Source organism: Fusarium musae, chromosome 8 (assembly GCF_019915245.1).
Source record: "Fusarium musae strain F31 chromosome 8, whole genome shotgun sequence".
NCBI lineage: Eukaryota > Fungi > Ascomycota > Sordariomycetes > Hypocreales > Nectriaceae > Fusarium > Fusarium musae.
This window is the reverse complement of record NC_058394.1, coordinates 1,380,870-1,397,707: the sequence shown is the minus strand read 5'-3', so window position 1 is coordinate 1,397,707 and position 16,838 is coordinate 1,380,870. Positions and strand designations below refer to the sequence as shown.

The window sequence follows — 16,838 nt, the reverse complement described above, 5'->3', positions numbered from 1 at the left end:
TTATGCTTACTTCTTTCGTGTTTATATGGCACTGACGGATGCCCGATATCTATACGGTATACCCCATACAGCTTACACCTCCACCCAACTGCATTTCACAGCAATGGAACCAAACTCCACATCATTCATTATTCCCGCAGACTTGTTGGTTCTCTTACTTCGAAAAATTTATAAGCAGATTAAAAACTATTTATTTCTGACTTGTTCTGCTACATTGTTATATGTCTAAATAATCTCATCATACTAACCGGAAGCTCTGACGTCTTAGACTAATCACCACGACCTAGCTCAAGACGATGGCTCCCACACTATTATGGATTGGACTTGGAAACATGGGGAAGGTAAGGCTCATGTCGTTGTTTTAGAAAACGAGGAAATTAAAGCTAAATAGTGACAGGGAATGAGCAAGAACATCGTCGAAAAGGGCAACGTGGACGGTCCCCTTCTCTTGTACAACCGTTCACCTCAAAAGGCCACTGACTTCAGGGCCAAGTTTCCAGCCGGCAGGATGGAAGTTGTTGAGTCACTCGCCGACGGCATCTCGAGAGCCGATGTCATCTTCTCCTGCATTGCCAACGACGAAGCCGTTCAAGAAACCTTCAAGGCGATGCTTCAGGAAAACGTCAGCGGTAAGCTGTTCATCGAAAGCTCAACCATCCACCCAGACACCACCGAGGCCATTGCAAAGGATGTTGTAGCCAAAGGAGCTGAATTTGTCGCTGCTCCCGTATTCGGTGCTCCTCAAATGGCTGAGGCTGGTCAGCTCGTTAGTGTTCTTGCTGGACCTGCTGCCAGTGTTGCGAGGGCAAAGCCGTGGTTCAAGGGCGTAACTTCCAGCAAGGACATTGATCTTTCGGATAAGCCTTACAGCAAAGCCTTAACTATGAAGGTTCTTGGAAACACATTCATCCTGAACATGGCCGAGCAGCTCGCTGAGGCGCACGTTGTGGCCGAAAAGACAGGTCTGGGCACTGAAGCCATTCATCAGATCGTCGACTCAATCTTCGGTGGGCCTTACACTGCATTTAGCCAGCGTATGCTCACGGGCGACTACTATAACCGTGATGAGCCTCTTTTTGCAGTTGAGCTCGCCCGAAAGGATGCTCGACATGCTATGAGCTTGGCTGAATCTGTTGGTGTGAGACTTCGAAATGTTGAGGCTGCTGATGCGCATTTGGCAATGGCTTATGAACATATGGGCTCATCGGCAGACATGGCTGGAATCTACGGGGCTATTCGAAAGGAATCTGGTCTCAAGTATGAAAACGATGCCTAGAGGCTCGCATCTAGGCATATTTGAATATTTGGTAATACCAATAACCTATCTATAAAGTATTGTATATACAAACACTCTCAACTATTTGTGTACGTAGGTACTCTTGGCAACAGCATATATACATAAATAGGTACCTAGGCTTAATACTATTTGCTTAAGAAGGCATGTTCATTACCTGAGTAAGTCATTGATAGATTTCAAGTCGAACGTCAAATGCCTCGAGGTGTAGGGTAGTGGGCTTGGCGTTTCTGCTGACTCAGCATGGACCTTGCTATTGAGTGATGCAACCAATCCAGCTACAAGCTCTCAATCGTCGAATACACCAACTGTCAAGCAAACTCCTGTATCCGGAACTCAACCCAACCTCGTTAATCGCACGCTTTCCCCGATCGATATTCTCCTGCCGGCAGGATCAGACTCGAAGCACAACCTCAATCATGGCTCAAGGGTACGCAGTGATGCATTTCCTCCCCTGTAAACGACGCGTGTAAGGTCTAACAAGAGCGTAGATACGCCGTCTTCATCGGCCTCGTTGTCATTGCCGCCCTATGCGTGGCATCGTGGTTCCTTGCTCCCAAGGGTGAAAACCAAGTGTCGGTCCAACCATCCCGTCGATGCGATTCGAGTCGCTGGCCGCTTGTGACAACATAGCTGACATTTTCTCCTGCAGACTCTGGCGATCCTCTGCTATCCTGGCCATCGTAAGCTGCTACCTCATGTGGGCGATTACGTTCCTCGCCCAACTTCACCCTCTTATTGCGCCGAGAAAAAGCGGTATCCGAGAAGAGCACCTCCACTAGACATCCGTCTATAATACACGCCAAGCAAGAGCTGGAAAGATGACGAGGGCTGTTGTGATGGTACGGTTGTAATTTTACATTGTTGGACTTTTGACACTTGAACTGGTATTGTTTTTTATTACACATGGAGTTGGAACGCCTGTTATACCAAGCCAAGGACGCACTTTGCAGACCATCACTTTTGCTTTGGACAAATGCCGTATGATTACTTGGCTTCAGTGATAAATTACCCGACAGCAAGACGGCCTGCCCATTCCTTCGCATATATCAACAACGCCCATAGAGCTTTGCCGTCTGCTGCCACGCCACTTTCACCTATTGAGTCAACGTCGGCAAGGCCAGCAGCGAGCAAAACAGCCCGGCCGACCACCCAGCGTGAAGCTGCCCCTGCGATAGCGAGTAAACATGCTGTGACATAGTTGCAATCAAGAAGAATGCGTAGCGCCTCCACATTGTTGGCCACGACGGCCCAGCCAAGTGATCGAGCTGAGGCGGGAACGTCATAATCCCAGATTACCATCAGGATCGGGAATAGCTTCGTGGAGGATGATACCAGGAGAGCTGTAGACACCGAATTGGGCCTTGTGTACTGAGGAAGGATGCCAAGAAGGTTGAGGGGAGAGAAAGCGGACGATGTGAGGAAGCGTATGCTCACATGGAAGGCTGCTGTCGAGAGCGCGCAAAAGATGACTCGGGCAAGAGTTAGTTTATGATCAGAGCTGTCTTGGGAGCCATCTTACGGAAGAAGAGGTATTGAAATACAATGGGTTGTTGCGAAAGTTTACCCAAGTTGCTTGCGCCTGGGATGGCATCAGGCACCATCTGCTTCTCCAATCGTGCCCATGTCAAGTATACATCAAAGAGAAGTAGGAGAGTGCCTAGACGGATAACAGAAGGCTAAGGGTCATCAGTAAGGTACACATGCCGTACTCTGCATTAATCACTTACATCTAAGCGATCATCATCTCGCATCAAGGTATTGTATAGCAAATGTCGATAGACCTACACCTGTTAGTACATGAGAAATCAAAACACGAGGTGAAGGCTCACCTGAGGTTTGATCAGGACTAAGTCGATAAAAAGAACAACAAAGTCATGTTCGACATACTTGTCGCAGAAGCGGCCACAGTTGCGGCACACAGTGAGTCGGATATTGTGTCCGCTGGCCTTGTCTCCTGCGCCAGAATACGCAGTCCAGAGCGTCTTGACAGGATGTCTGCATTCGATGCAGATTGGCATATTTCCGCGTTGCTAGATGACTTATAAGTAATGACAATTAATCAGTAATTTAACTGGGTGTCATCTGGCTAACACCATATCATGGCCGGGCGGTTATGAACAGTAGCGAGCGAGCGAGTCGTGGTGCTTAAAGTACTATCTACGGTGCGAGCCACGAAATTGACAGATACTCGGGAATGACGTGGAGATAAAGGCGCTAACTTGGTACAAATGCCACCCCCTGATTTGATATTCATGAATATTGAAAACTTATTGAATACCTACAACCAGGTTACCGGCCAAGCAGGTGCCCACTGACTGATTGCTTGAGTCACTTATCAACAACTGGTATTCTATTTCTGAATTGTGCAATGCTATTGCTACCTACCTTAGGTATAATCGATCATGAGTTTGAGATCAACCTAAGTATATCTAGATGTACATGATATGTGGAGTCCTAAAACCCATCATAGTTTTAGAAACACCTAAAGTTCTTCAAATTTGTTATAACGTATGCAGTACCAAGTATCCTGAAGAATTGCGAATGCCTCCCAACGCCTCGCAGCTTAAGACTAGTTCCAACATGCAGTCCTCCAACAAACAACGCCCGCTTGTCCCTGCCCAGGCATTTCTACATGATTCTCAGCAATGGATCCATCGAGCTTAAGCTCTGTGGCTTCTCAGTCGTCTTTATCACCCTTTGCCACCATTCGTCCCCGAACACCTCCCTCACCTTCGCTTCGGCTGCTGCTCTTAATCTGTAGCGACTCCATTAGGTTGGCCGGCGGTACCCCGGAAGGACGTCCATCATCACTGCCAGTATCTCTTAATTCTATCAGATCGCCGTTTCGTTCGGGTCTGCTCCCTTCAGGCATTCCTCGTATCCTGTCCAGTTGCGAACTTGGCTTGCGCGATAGGGCACCCCTAAGCCACGTCTCTACAGCCGCAGCCGCTTTGTCCAGTCCGTTCCCTTGCTGTGTCGAGCCGATTTCCTGGCCCTCCCCTGATGGATTCTCAACTATGCTCGATGATTCTCCCGATTTAAATCCAAAATGGGCCGTTTCTGAGCCCATAATAGACATGGAGGGTACTCCCTCCAAGGTGAGTCCAGGTAAGTGCTTCTTGGTCCATGTAGTGAGATAATCCTTATCCGGACCAGGAGCACGTGTACTCATACCCATGGAGCCAACACCACCAGGCCGACGCATCCAGGCCGGCAAGGTTTCACCACCTTCACTGATCGCACCTCGTCCCGGACTTGACATAACGGTACCAGAAAGCTGGGGCCGGTGGCCAAGGGAACTCTGGCGACGAGACGAAGTGCCTGTAGATCCAGGAGGGTTACTGTATAGATCAAGGCTCTGCCGTGGTGTTGAAAAGGTCGAAACAGTCCTAATGCTCTTCTTTCGTCGAGGCGGAAAGTAACCCATTGCGTTCCTCGCAACTCGTGCAACCTCGACTGGCTGAGAGATTGAGTCAATTTTTACCCAACGTACATGTGTCCATGGTCTTTCTTCTTCTTCAGAAGGTTGTGTCGCTGACGGCGTTCCATTAATTGGTCGGCTAAAGAAGTCATCATGGACGACCGATGAGTTCTCTTCCGCTGCAGGTGTTGGGGCAAGTAAGTCGACACTATGGGCGTTGTGCCACGAGGGTGGATCGCATGGCCGTCCTCTCACATCGCAGGCATCAACCGGAATTGTCAGCCATTTGCGCACCTGGATGCTATCTCGTGTCCAGAGTCCATTGGCCTTCCTGAAAGCATCCTCTCGACACTGGTATTTCAAGATTATGCCTGCATATGTATCACTGGGTTCAACCTTGTGAATGTAGACCAGGTACTCTTGAGCCTGGGTTTGTTCGGGGGTCGATTCGTCGGAGTTACGGCGTTTATGAAGCCCATTGACATCCAGTCCACCATTGACGCCATCATGGCTCTCCAGCACCATGGCCCTTCTCGCAGCCTTCAGAGCCGTTTCCCGTTCTACCAGCGAGCCAGCTCCCACATCATTCAGGTTTGGTTCCTGGGGAGGAGCTGGGCCCCAAGCACCACCTGTCTTCTTCATACTACCAATGCCAGAGAAGTCCCTGCCCCAGGTCCCAGGTCGAGAGCCCGCTCGATTGTGGGACTGGGACCTCCTAGCTGCGCCATTATCACCTGATAGGAGAGAGGAGGTGAAGCCCTGGATCGAAGCCCAGCTTTGCGTTAACGATTCGTTGAAGAAGTTGCTCAAATTCGCTGCGCTATTCGTGCGATGGGGGATACCATTTCGTTCTGAGGGTAGAGGACTTGCGGAGCGGCTGTTGGCAGGACTCAAAGCTGTTAAAAGGCCGTAGCTCCGCGCAGGAGATGGAGAAGCAGCGGTGTCGTGGATATTGAGGTTTCGGCCGCGGCGGGAGCGGCTGGCTTCTCGGGAGCTCGCAGTGTCACTATCGTCTTCGACGGCGCTAGTAAGACGACGGTTTCGTGGGCGAATAGAGGCAGAATCCGATGTGTTGGCGGGTGCCAGGGCTGATGACGACCGATGCGGCGAGGGCCGCACAGAGCGTCTCGGTTCGGTCATGATAGTCGCCAACTCGGCGACGATAGATGCTCTCGGGTTGTGCTATGCGGGTGCAGCTTTTGCATCAGTGCGCGGCACTTATGGCACAGCTACCAGAATCGTATTTGCAGTCATTCAGTCGAAAGAGGGCGACGTATCAAGGAGATGCTGAGAGTCGAGGAGGCGAGATAACGAGGCGGAGATGGGGATAACTAAGGTAAGGTAAAATAGAGGGTCCTTCCAGGGATCCCCGATTGCGAGCGGAGACGATGAGTAAAATCGAACAGAGCCAATTCTCTTGGTGATTAAAGAATGAACGTATTCATGTCCTGCTTTTTGGCCGGCGATGGTGACGAGGGATGTGCCTCAGCGGTCGTGGGATATGATTGAGGTTGCTGGCTCCTGGCCCACCGAAGCCTCCACAGGTAACTTGCTAAGGTGTAGCTAGTGCTAGATAGGGAGTACCTTAAGTAATGGGGCTCAGGTGGCACTCAATTACAGCCCGAGTACCATGAAGGCCAGACCTTCACGGGCTTTGCATGGCCTGGACCGAAGTGATGCAAGCGGCATTGACTCGATCAATTCCAGTTCCAGCTCGTCATTCCAATCATTCCAATACAAGCTTTCTCACTGACTGATTTTCATGCTGGGACTTGTTGCTCAAGACGACATTTTGTGCCCCAATCAGATAATCTTTTTTTTTTTTTTTTTTTTTTTTTTTTTTTTTTTTTTTTTTTTTTTTAGCATGTATGCATAACCAAAGAATCCTCCCAGTTAACGAGTAATGCACTGGCTTTAGGTTGGCAGCTGGGGCCATTAACTTCAAGGTTGGGCTGTACGTATTATCGATTTTGGGGGCCGCGTGGAGGATGAATTCCCCGACCTAGATACGTCCACCTTTTTGCGCTCCAGATTGGCTGACGTAAGATCTTGCTTAGCGTCACAGATCCCAATAAACCCCGCTAACCGAGGCGACTTTGGCCCCTGAGAACTGTCCCAAGTCCCTGAAAACCCTTCCAGAAGACATTGGATCCACAGGCTGAGACTGGCGCCTAGGCTCCCGTTCAGAAACGACCAGACTAACATACATCACCGTTGAACACTCCATGAGTATTGGGGAGCAAGGAAAACTCAGGACCTCGATCCTAAATGGCAAAAAGACTTAGGTAACTTGGTATAAGATTAGGATAGTCTTAATATATCTTTTGCTGAGTTTATTTTGATACCTTATATTAAGATCTGAGGTATTCTTGCTCCCTGAGGGGTACATACGATTTGCGCAAGCAGTGAACTAGATGGGTCTAAATAGTTCTTTTGAATACGAAGATAAGAATATAGCACCTTTGACAATAATAATCCTCCATCACTGCCGCTTTTATCTTCGCTCCGCTCAAAGCATACCACATCCAGTTAACATGTCGTAATGCCCCTTCGATAGAATCTTGCCTGGTATGAGATTGTCCTATGTCTCCGCAAACATGCCTGGTTTATATGGCCTCCATTTCTACTGATGATTTTCTGTGCACCATGTAGTTATGAGTGCCTGGCATCTCCGATTGTCTTCGATAAACAGGGTCCAATTATTTGTCATGTTGTGTCTCAGCGGCGCGCCATGACAAAACCCATTCCCTGGCTCCATATCGCAAACTTGAGGGTTATCAGAGACCGTGTTTAAGACATTCCCTGTTGCCAACCATCTAGACAAACCGCCAAGTGCAAGGAATGACCATCATGTGGTCATCAGCTCAGGTTTTCTCTAAGATGCGAGTTTGTTTACTGCTCGTTTTCATGCAGAGCAACAGCAATATCGGCGATGGCCACTTGAAGTCGACCTGTCCCCATTATTCATTTTTCAGCCGAGGGGCATGTCAAGGTTAATATGATTAGCGTCGGTCCCGTTGATGCCAAAGAATTGGAACCTGAGACATCATTAGCCGAGGCAATATAAACGCAGCACTCTATGAGACTTACCAGTCTTCGACATTTAGTGTTGTTGGCACCGCTTGCCCTGGCCCCGAGGCAGTGCTCCAGCTGTCTGGGCTCTGTCCTTCTGGCAAGTTTGGATCCATGTTTGGCTGCCACATATTAGAATGTCCCTGAAAACCTTGGGGCATCATCCCATTCCCTCGTTGTTGATAATGCCCTGCTTGTGGGTTATGCATCCCGCCTTGTCCGTTGTTCGGAGGGACGGAGCCCATTGCATTGTGATCGAGATTGGAGTGTGTTTGTGTTGGTGACAGGTTAGGGAAAGCTGGCATGGCAGCACTATCCGGGAATAACTGGTCAGGCTGGAAGTTTTCCCAAAGGGACTGTGATAAGTTTGGAGAATTCCTCGTAACGAGATAGAGGTCAGGAGGTGTTGGTGGTACAGAGAATGATGGGTTGAAAGGTGTCGCTGGCCGAGTTTGCGGGCGCGAGTTCGTTCCTCCCATGAACGTATCTGCTGCACTCTGTCGCGCGTTAGGTGACGTGACTGGTGGCGGCTGCATCGTGCTTCCCGATTCGACCTTGACAGCGCTCGGAGTCTGAGGGCGCGACCTCTCATACGATTCTTGAGGCTGAGGAGCAGTGGTGCCGAAGTCGATGGCCATGTCGTCGTACTTCCTCTTCGGCGCCTCCGCCTGTCGATTCTGTTGCTGCTCAAGGTGCGAGAGACTTTGGCGCAAATTCCGGTGTCGCTTACCCTCAGCTCTTTGTAGCCGCTCTTCCAGTACCTTATTGCCCATGATGGACTCAAAGAGAGCATAAACCATCTTTCCAACAAGCCATACTCGTGAAATCTCCTTCATGGCCGACATGCAGCTGCGCAGTCTATCCTGTGTCACCTGCTGGATCGATGGCACTGGAGACTTCATCTGATAGACATGCATGATGAGAGCAGAAAACAGACTATACACAACAAAGGCTGGACAGTATCTCAACTGGTCATGTGCGGCGAGGTTTTCCACGATCGATGTGATCATAGCTGCCGCTTGAAAAGCGATATTGCGTGAGGGGTAAGGTGAAGGGTCAGGCAATCGTGATGAGCCACCCGGCGGCATATGGGCTCGATGAAGAAGACACAGCGTTGTATAGTAGTTCGAGTGTAATAACGCGGACCAGAAATGATGACGAGGCATCTCCCAATAGACGATTTTTGGGCAATTTTGTAGCCAGTCAGCTAAAGCCATGTCGCTGTGTGTGAGGTCGATGGCATTTCGTTGTCTTCCTTTTGATGCCACCGAGTACTGCTGTGATAGGACCAGGCCCATGATTTCGCACAGTTTGACATATTCGAGAAAAAATTGCACGTGGATAGGATCAGGAGGATACTCGCTTGCTCGATCGACCTCGTCCTCAATAAAGTCGTCCTCAGTCAACATCTCAACATCTGCATCGTCAAGGTTGATGTGAACTGGGCGACCCAGAGCAACTGCGACTGAGCGATCGCGGGTGAAGAGGGACCACCATATGCGCTTCCACAGCCTTTTGTCTGCCCGGCTCAGTTGTGACTGTTCCACGGATCGATGCATGCCTGAGCCTTGCGCAACAATCGTCGCCACACGACTCCAATAGAAGACATTTTTAGTGACGTCTTCTGGCCCTTCCCAGTACCAGCCCATCAAAAGGAGGGACTGAACAATTGTCACACGATCGTCTTCATAGTTTGCATCGTACAGGGCCTTGGCACGTTTGTAGAATGTGAGAGCAGCAGGAGTCGTTGAACCGTTGGCATCCATCAGCTGTGGGTTGTTGCAGGCCCGAGTACCCGCCAGAAGAACGGATTGAAGAAGAAGTAACGATGGTGGGTTCTTAGGGTCTCGATACTGTCGCATGAAACGGGTACGATTGATGACGGGTACGATAGGATGCACCCATTTAAAGTAAGCATCGATGAGCTCGTCGCATAGTGATCGCGGAGGCAGCAGAAATGCCCCTCTTTGATGCAAGATATCGATTTCGACGTTGTCAAGTTCAGTAAGTCGAGCTCGGGAACCGCGGACGTTTTCCGGTAGTGGATAGTGCACAACATCTGCTGAGCCTTGACGATCATGGACAAGTAGAGTCAGATTGGATGATTCGCCAAGGTATGCAACCCGCCCAGCTTCGGTAATGGGAGCGCGTGTAAACTTGGGTTTCATTACAAGGTCAAGATAGGTCCCACTGTCGACCTCTTCTTTGCGTGCTTGAGCTTCAGTCCAGTTGGTGGGAGGTGTGCCATTGTTGGAATGATATACCGAAGGAGCTCGCGGGGTGAGTGATGAAGTGCTCGAAGGAGCCACGGGGCGCGGTGAAGGGTCTTCGTTTGCATCGCCGCGATCGCTACATATCAAGGAGCCTTTGGTCAGCGCTCAGGATCGAGTAAGGATTGGGGGCGCATTCTCATACCTATCAGAGTCTTTATTGGTTTGGCTGCCAGAGCCCTGTGTCTTTTTGCGCTTCGGATTCGGGATACGACACTCGATCTGGAAAGCAACGCAATTGGTGCAGGGCACACCGAGACTTGCGGCGTCGCATCGAACCTGCAGAATATGATGGTTAATATTGCTGTTGGTGGTGAAGTCGAGAACCAATTGGGTCGCTCTGGACTCCTATAGGCGAATGTTCGCATTTACCTTTCTAGCATGACAAGTCTGTGGAAGCGTTGATTAGCATCATGGTCTAGACTGTTTTCCCAAGAAGAAGATCAGCTGTGCAGCTGTCGCGGAGTCGTGATAAAGAAATCATGATGAAGTGGGCTGGAGCGCGCCAATGCCTCGGCTCATGTTGAGGGGGGCAGGCTCTCATGGGTGTCTAGGTTCGGCAGAAGACTTAAAAAGGTGCTTACCTCGCATGCGCGCGATGCTCGCTGTCTTTTAAAAGAACGAGTTTAGTACTTGCAACACCATATCGAGTATAGGAGGTTGACTCACCTTCGAAAACTCACTCCGCCAGCGGAAGTCGATGTTGAGGTGCTTGGAGCGGGCGGAGCTGGTACCGACGACTGCAACTCTGGCTGCTGCTGCTGTGGTTGCGCCTGCGGCGTGCCGCTGCCTGACGACATGTCCACGTCCATGGAATCGGAAATGTCGGGGGCGAGGAATTGAGGCGGAAGCGGAAGCGATCGAGAAACGTCAAAGTCGGTTTCGAAGAGGGGGACAGGACGGGATGGTCGAGTTGAGAAGGCAGTTAAGGCAGGAAGGTAACGTTAAGGCAAAGCAGAGCAAGGCAAACCGGGTTCCATGCGATGGATTTGCGCGCCAGGGAAGCACTGACACGACCAAAGGCACCCGACCACAGCAGTAAGGTAGGCCAGTAGGTACCTCACTGGACCTAGCGGGCTTGGTTTGAGCGAACCACACCAAAACGGCAGGTCTGAAGATCTTTCGATTGGATCTGGCGGGACTGAGCTGAATAAAATGAATGAAATGAAACCCTCGGGTACAGACCCCTTGGCTGTAACCTCGACTGCAACCTTGAGTCTTGAAGGCGTTTCGTTTTTGAACAAAGAAAAGCGTACAGTAGGGGTCCGGTTTCTATGGCACCGCCCAGCAACAGCAAGACTCCTAATTGTAAGCAGACGGATCGATCGGTGGAATGCCTCGCTGTAGTGGTAATAACCTCAGGGATTGCCTTGTAGGATACGGAGTTCAGTTATTAGTTAGGTAGATAGCGAATAGGTAGTGGTCAGTGGTCAGCTTGACAGCTACCAACAATGGAATGGAACCGGCCGAGGTGCGTGTTAGCGGCGGGAGCGGGGATACCCATACGTAAATTACAGATCTGCCCGGGCTTCGAAAGTCGCGATTATTATATATGGAGTAGTATGTAATGTAGAGACGGGGAAGATGTCTTCTGAGTTAGTGGAATGGGAGAACGAGAGGTTTAGAAGGATTAATATCGCAGAGAATGACAAAGCAACTAACTACCTAGGTACCTACCTACTCAAGCATCGACCAACTAACCAATAATCAGAACGTACTTGTCTCGGAGCATGCAAGAAAGGAAACAAAGGACAAAATGGAAAGGGGAGGAATAGCGGGAGTGTCGGGGTTGCGCGGACTCCTCCATTCTCAACTGCACTTGCGGTTCAAGGGTGGCCCTGTAATGCCGGAGATGGTGGACAACACCTCTCCACTATGGGCCCGTCCGTCTTCCGGTGCAAAGAACCTCAGTTCAGTTGAAGAGGGTCCACAGCTGTATGGAACTTGTTCCGCAAACCGTGTCAGTTGCTGATTGATGCCGTATCAAGTGCAATCCCCGAGAGAGAGGGCAAAGTAATACATACCTACATAGGTACGGAGTAAGTTAGACACAACGGTTGGTGAATGTCACAGTACTACGTGCAGCACAAGGCCAGGCAAGATTCAAAGACGTTAACCAATGTGAGGAATCTTGCTTATTATTATCCATGTGAATTGTGAAAGCCCAGTCATCTCAAATCCTTACACTTTAACTGCATTGTTGGATCCAGGAGGACATGGTTGGCGATATAGATCATCTGAGATTGGACCCTTCTTCTTAAAACCCTGCGGCGTGAGCGCGTGACCAGTCTCTCGGAGCGCGTGCCTGCGTTCAGAATTCAGAGAGGTGCAGTCTGTCGACGTTTCACGCCTAAAAAGAGCTTGTGCATGAAATGAAGTCCTCATGGATTGATCGACAGTTGGGCAGTTTGGATCATGATGAGACGGCGGGCTGTCTTGTCGACGTCGTCATGGCTGGTTTGTTAACAATGTGGTTCGTGGCATGTGAACGTTTTGAGGACTCATGGCGGCGGCCCAAGTTCCTAATTAAGTTTGGTCTGGACAGTTGAGGCAAGTTCACTAGTCGAAACAGAACAAGTCGGGTCAAAACCTGGGGAAGCAACTTTTTGTGAGCTTCATGTTCGAGCTGATGAACGAACAGTTGGTCAGAACTGAGTTTCCACGCCAAAGCTCAGTACCTGATGTAAAGTTCAAGGCTGGATAAAGATCTACCTATGCAAGCTCTCTATGCCCACCATTCGAGGCACTACTAGGTACTGTACTAAGTTATATGTCTACTACATAATCGTTCCTCGTTCCCAAAGTCCCATTTTGTTTCACTTAAGCTTTTCACATGAAAATGGTAACTTACTGGTACGCACGCCCACCATGTGCGGTGAGGCCCCCGCAAAATCCGACCCACACCTCCGGGCTTCCGAATCGGTCCCCAGATTCTTCTCAGCAGGCCCTTGCAACATCGTTAATTCGTTGTGATCGTGATGGATGCGCAGCTAAACAGAATACATGTTGCCAAGAATCCTTAGACACAACCCTTTCATGACCGTGTCACCCTGTATCCGGCCATCTTCCGGTAGGCTTTCCCTTCAGCCCTATACAGCTTGAGGCTGTGCCCCTGTTGACCGTCACATGGGTTCACTTTTGTATTCCAAGTTCTTCAACCAATCATGATGTCACTTTGCCAATGAAAAATTAGATATTCTAGGGGAGGAAAGAAAACTTAGGACCTTGATCCTAGATGATAAAAAGACTTGGGTGATATAGCCAAGCTTAGGGACTCTTTACTCAGTTTATTTTAGCATCCTCGTTTGAAGTCTTATGTTTTCTTGCTCCCCTAGGATATTGTTGGTGACTTTTTAAACTATCAAGAGATCATCATTGTACATTGAACTAAACACCCGTTGCAGGAGATAGTTGCTGTCCATTGCTACCCTGCAAGTGACTTTGACGGAACTTTGCCGTTTGTCTCGGGCTTGATGCCATTGGCGACAGCCGGTCGTTCATGCTCGACTTCAATGCCGGCGATGAATGCCGCACTCACCAGCTCAAGTGCTGCAACAAACACACACAAGAAACTGGCGATTGCAAAATGTGTGATCGTTGAGCCAATTTCCAGCCATGAACCCTCATCTTTCACAACCCAGAAAAAGTAGAGTGTCAAAACATCACTGACTGTGAGGACGACCATGAAGAGCGCAGATGGTGCAACACCTAATCTCTTGTTTAGAACTCCCAAGTTCGCTGATATCAGGAAAAATGGAATAACGATCTTGAGAATCAGCAATGCGCCCTGCGAGAAAGGATCAAACACTGGGATAAGCCTCGATACACTTTCCAAGCTAAAAGATGAGATGGAAGCAATATTGCCGGTACTGAAGAAGGCTGACTGTAGCAAAACCATAAAGAACAGTGCTATCCGTGCATCTGAAAGGGTCAATGGCCGGAATGTACCCAATTCACGTTTCTGCTGCTCAGCGACAGCTGCCTCGTTCTGGGCTCCGCCCTTTGAGAATGCATGTACCGCGTACTCGAGGCGCACCCAAGCTAATAAAGTGACGCTGAAGGCCACATAGAATAGACCTTCATATGAAATTGTCAAGATGATGAACGTAGGTGCGCAGGTCAGGAAGATGATTGCAAGGCGATGCATGTAGTGGCTGTTAGGCTGTAGCCGATATGCTAAGGGCATGAGGAGCGACACGACTGATAATTGTTAGTTCCATATGTCCATGTATCAAATTCGATTGACTCACCCAAGACGGCCCAGCCGACTACTTGGTTGCCCCTTGGAAGACCGAGCTTGGCTTGCAGTGAAGTGGCACTGGAGTGCGTGACGAGCATCGCAAGTACGATAAGGCCAATCTGAAAACTGTATGAGCGGTGCGATTTTGATATGCCCTATTATCAATCAAACTTACTTGAGTACCAAGGAGTGTCCGACTTGTATGAAGACGCTTTGATTTGCTTTTGAAGGTGGTAAAATCAGAGAGAATAAAATCTTCGAGGACCAAGTATGCAAGACCGATGACAGTCATCAATCCACCGCCAATCAAGCTTTCTAATTAGTGTCTGCAACAATTCCCGGATTGAGGACAAAGCTTACATTAGGGATACATCTTCGACCTTCATCGCAGGCAGGAGAGTGAAAGTACTCATAGCCAAGCAAGAAAAGAACCACAAGAGGGTCAAGAATACATGAGACTTCAAGAATGAAACGCCCATCGTTGTTGGCCAGAAAGCACCCAAGACGAAAAGCCCCGTCAGGACTTCACGATGAATGTATCCAATGGCCTAGGACTGGTAAGCAAAGGCCGAGTAAACATGAAGAGGACTTACCAGAGACTGGATGATACCAAAATAGAGGACAACGTTGAAAATCAGCGCTGCAACCGCACCACCAGACTTGATATTGCCAAACAGAGTCTTGAAACCTTTGGCAACACTGGCTCTTCTAGCATATACCTCTTCCCAAAACAAAACAGGAAAAAATGCATACAGATAGTATGCAAGTGGGGATTTAGAGACAACGAAGGATGAGTAAAGTGCAACAAGTACTGAGGAAAAAAACGCCGATCCAAACAATGTGCGTTGAGGAGGAATGCTCTCCTGAACCACATATAAGGAAAGGACAGTGGTGGTCGCATAGGTCATCCATCCCAAATAACCAACAGTGATCAAAGCACGCAGGAACAGCCAGTCATAAGTCTGAAGGTAGCGAAGCCCCTGAAGCCCAATTTCCATCAGAGCGTCGGATTCTTCAATGGCTTCCTCGAATTGGCCAGCGTCGATCAAAGAGCGAATGTGAGTAATGCGCTGCTCAGGGCCAATGTTCTCATTACTCAGAGGTCCGTAAGCCTGATAACGGAGCTCTACGTTCCTCTTGCTCTCTTCCTTTATACGGTATTGCTCAAGGATGACCTGAGCATTGACCAGGGAAGCTTGTGCCTTTTCTTTTATGTTCGCAGATAGGAAGTTTAAAGGGAGTTGGCCCACACCGTTCGCTGGAAACTCAGCGCCGATGAGATACGACATCAACGCCGCGACATCAGCCTGAGCAACATCATGTCTCCGAATATGGTCCAGATTCCAGTCTGAAGAGTACTCATCATGGCCAGGGGCAATACTGTCCGGATGCAACTCGGGAGTGGCGACTCCCGAACCCCATGATATGAGAGGAGTTCTGGTATTGTTAGGGTGTCCATCGCCATGACTACCCCAGTCTGTCATGCCGTGGTCGGCTGTGAAGACGAATGCAGTCCGGTCATCGGCATAGAAGCCCTCGATGAGCTCGACCATCTCCTTCACACCTTGATCAACTACCTTTATATTGTGCAGGTACTCTTTAGAGTAGGGCCGGTAAGAGTGCCCAGTAGTATCCAGACCTAGCAGATGGAGGAAGAAGACCACTTTGTCCTCGCGAAGAGCAGTATTGAGGGTCTCGTTCGTCGCTGCCGCGGCGAAGAAGTCCTTGACATGGTCGAACACCCAGTAATCAAGCTCCGTAGCATCTTTAGAGAAATCCTCAAGCTCAGCTCCGTATGCAAAGGCATCCACCCTTCCCGGAACAGCCCCATGTTGGAACATTGGCAGAATATCGGGACTTCCCCAACTCCAGGTATGTCGGCTGCGGTTGAAAACACTATCGAAATTGACCGGGTTCATTTTCCATCCTGTGGCAACCGCAGATACATCCTCATACAAGCCGGCAATGAGGGCCACATGGCCGGGTCGGGATTCCGTTGGCACACGAGTATGTGATACGCCAAAAGTTCCATGCTCAAGCACTCGGGAACGAAGGTAAGGAGCTAGCGGACGAGGGACGAGGTCTTCATCGGACTCGGGGTATGGTTCCGGGTGGGCTTGAAATGCTTTGTCGGCCCGCAAACCGTCGCCTAGACGTACAGCAACTTAGTCACACTGGCCAAATCACGCGTTTCGGTTCAACTCACCAACAAATAGTACAAGGCGATCTGCAGGAGCCTTTGGAGAGTCGCCTGTACGCTCAACATTGAATAATCGCATGCCTGAGACAATCGGGCTGACAAAGTAAATGTCGAAGATGGAAAAGATATAGACCAAATGGAAAGCGACCGCAATAGCCATGAAGCCAATGCGGCTGAAACCAGCCATGGCGACGCAAGTGATATGCTCCGGCGCGTAGTTGCAAGTGTAGACAGTTCGAATGATCGACGATGGGTTGATTGGTGTAAGTCAGGGGGTCGAATACGATGCTATATCGAAATTTAACGGTACCACATGAGTCGAAAGTGCCTTAAATGAG

At 49.5% G+C, this 16,838-nt stretch overlaps 5 protein-coding genes across 5 annotated transcripts; 1 reads left to right on the top strand and 4 right to left on the bottom strand.

The window, feature by feature from the left end:
• Nucleotides 1-296: 296 nt before the first annotated feature.
• On the top strand, nt 297-1,276 carry J7337_010682 (uncharacterized protein; the record flags this gene model as incomplete). The annotated part of the gene is made up of 2 exons (XM_044828257.1): nt 297-341; nt 398-1,276. The coding sequence occupies 2 exons, from the start codon at nt 297-299 to the stop codon at nt 1,274-1,276; spliced, it is 924 nt and encodes a 307-aa protein (XP_044676811.1).
• A 1,502-nt stretch (nt 1,277-2,778) lies between these two features.
• Nucleotides 2,779-3,315, bottom strand: J7337_010681 (uncharacterized protein; the record flags this gene model as incomplete). The annotated part of the gene is made up of 3 exons (XM_044828256.1): nt 2,779-2,973; nt 3,025-3,078; nt 3,127-3,315. The coding sequence occupies 3 exons, from the start codon at nt 3,313-3,315 to the stop codon at nt 2,779-2,781; spliced, it is 438 nt and encodes a 145-aa protein (XP_044676810.1).
• Nucleotides 3,316-3,974: 659 nt separating this feature from the next.
• J7337_010680 (uncharacterized protein) lies at nt 3,975-5,858 on the bottom strand (the record flags this gene model as incomplete). The annotated part of the gene is made up of 1 exon (XM_044828255.1): nt 3,975-5,858. One exon carries the CDS (start codon nt 5,856-5,858, stop codon nt 3,975-3,977), a length of 1,884 nt encoding a protein of 627 aa, XP_044676809.1.
• A 1,831-nt stretch (nt 5,859-7,689) lies between these two features.
• On the bottom strand, nt 7,690-10,872 carry J7337_010679 (Cutinase transcription factor 1 alpha; the record flags this gene model as incomplete). Its single annotated transcript, XM_044828254.1, has 6 exons — nt 7,690-7,756; nt 7,809-10,139; nt 10,206-10,339; nt 10,433-10,450; nt 10,645-10,669; nt 10,730-10,872. 6 exons carry the CDS (start codon nt 10,870-10,872, stop codon nt 7,690-7,692), a joined length of 2,718 nt encoding a protein of 905 aa, XP_044676808.1.
• Nucleotides 10,873-13,484: 2,612 nt separating this feature from the next.
• MCD4 (Glycosyl phosphatidyl inositol anchor synthesis) lies at nt 13,485-16,687 on the bottom strand (the record flags this gene model as incomplete). Its single annotated transcript, XM_044828253.1, has 6 exons — nt 13,485-14,260; nt 14,311-14,419; nt 14,476-14,611; nt 14,661-14,848; nt 14,894-16,449; nt 16,507-16,687. 6 exons carry the CDS (start codon nt 16,685-16,687, stop codon nt 13,485-13,487), a joined length of 2,946 nt encoding a protein of 981 aa, XP_044676807.1.
• Between the last annotated feature and the right edge of the window lie 151 nt (nt 16,688-16,838).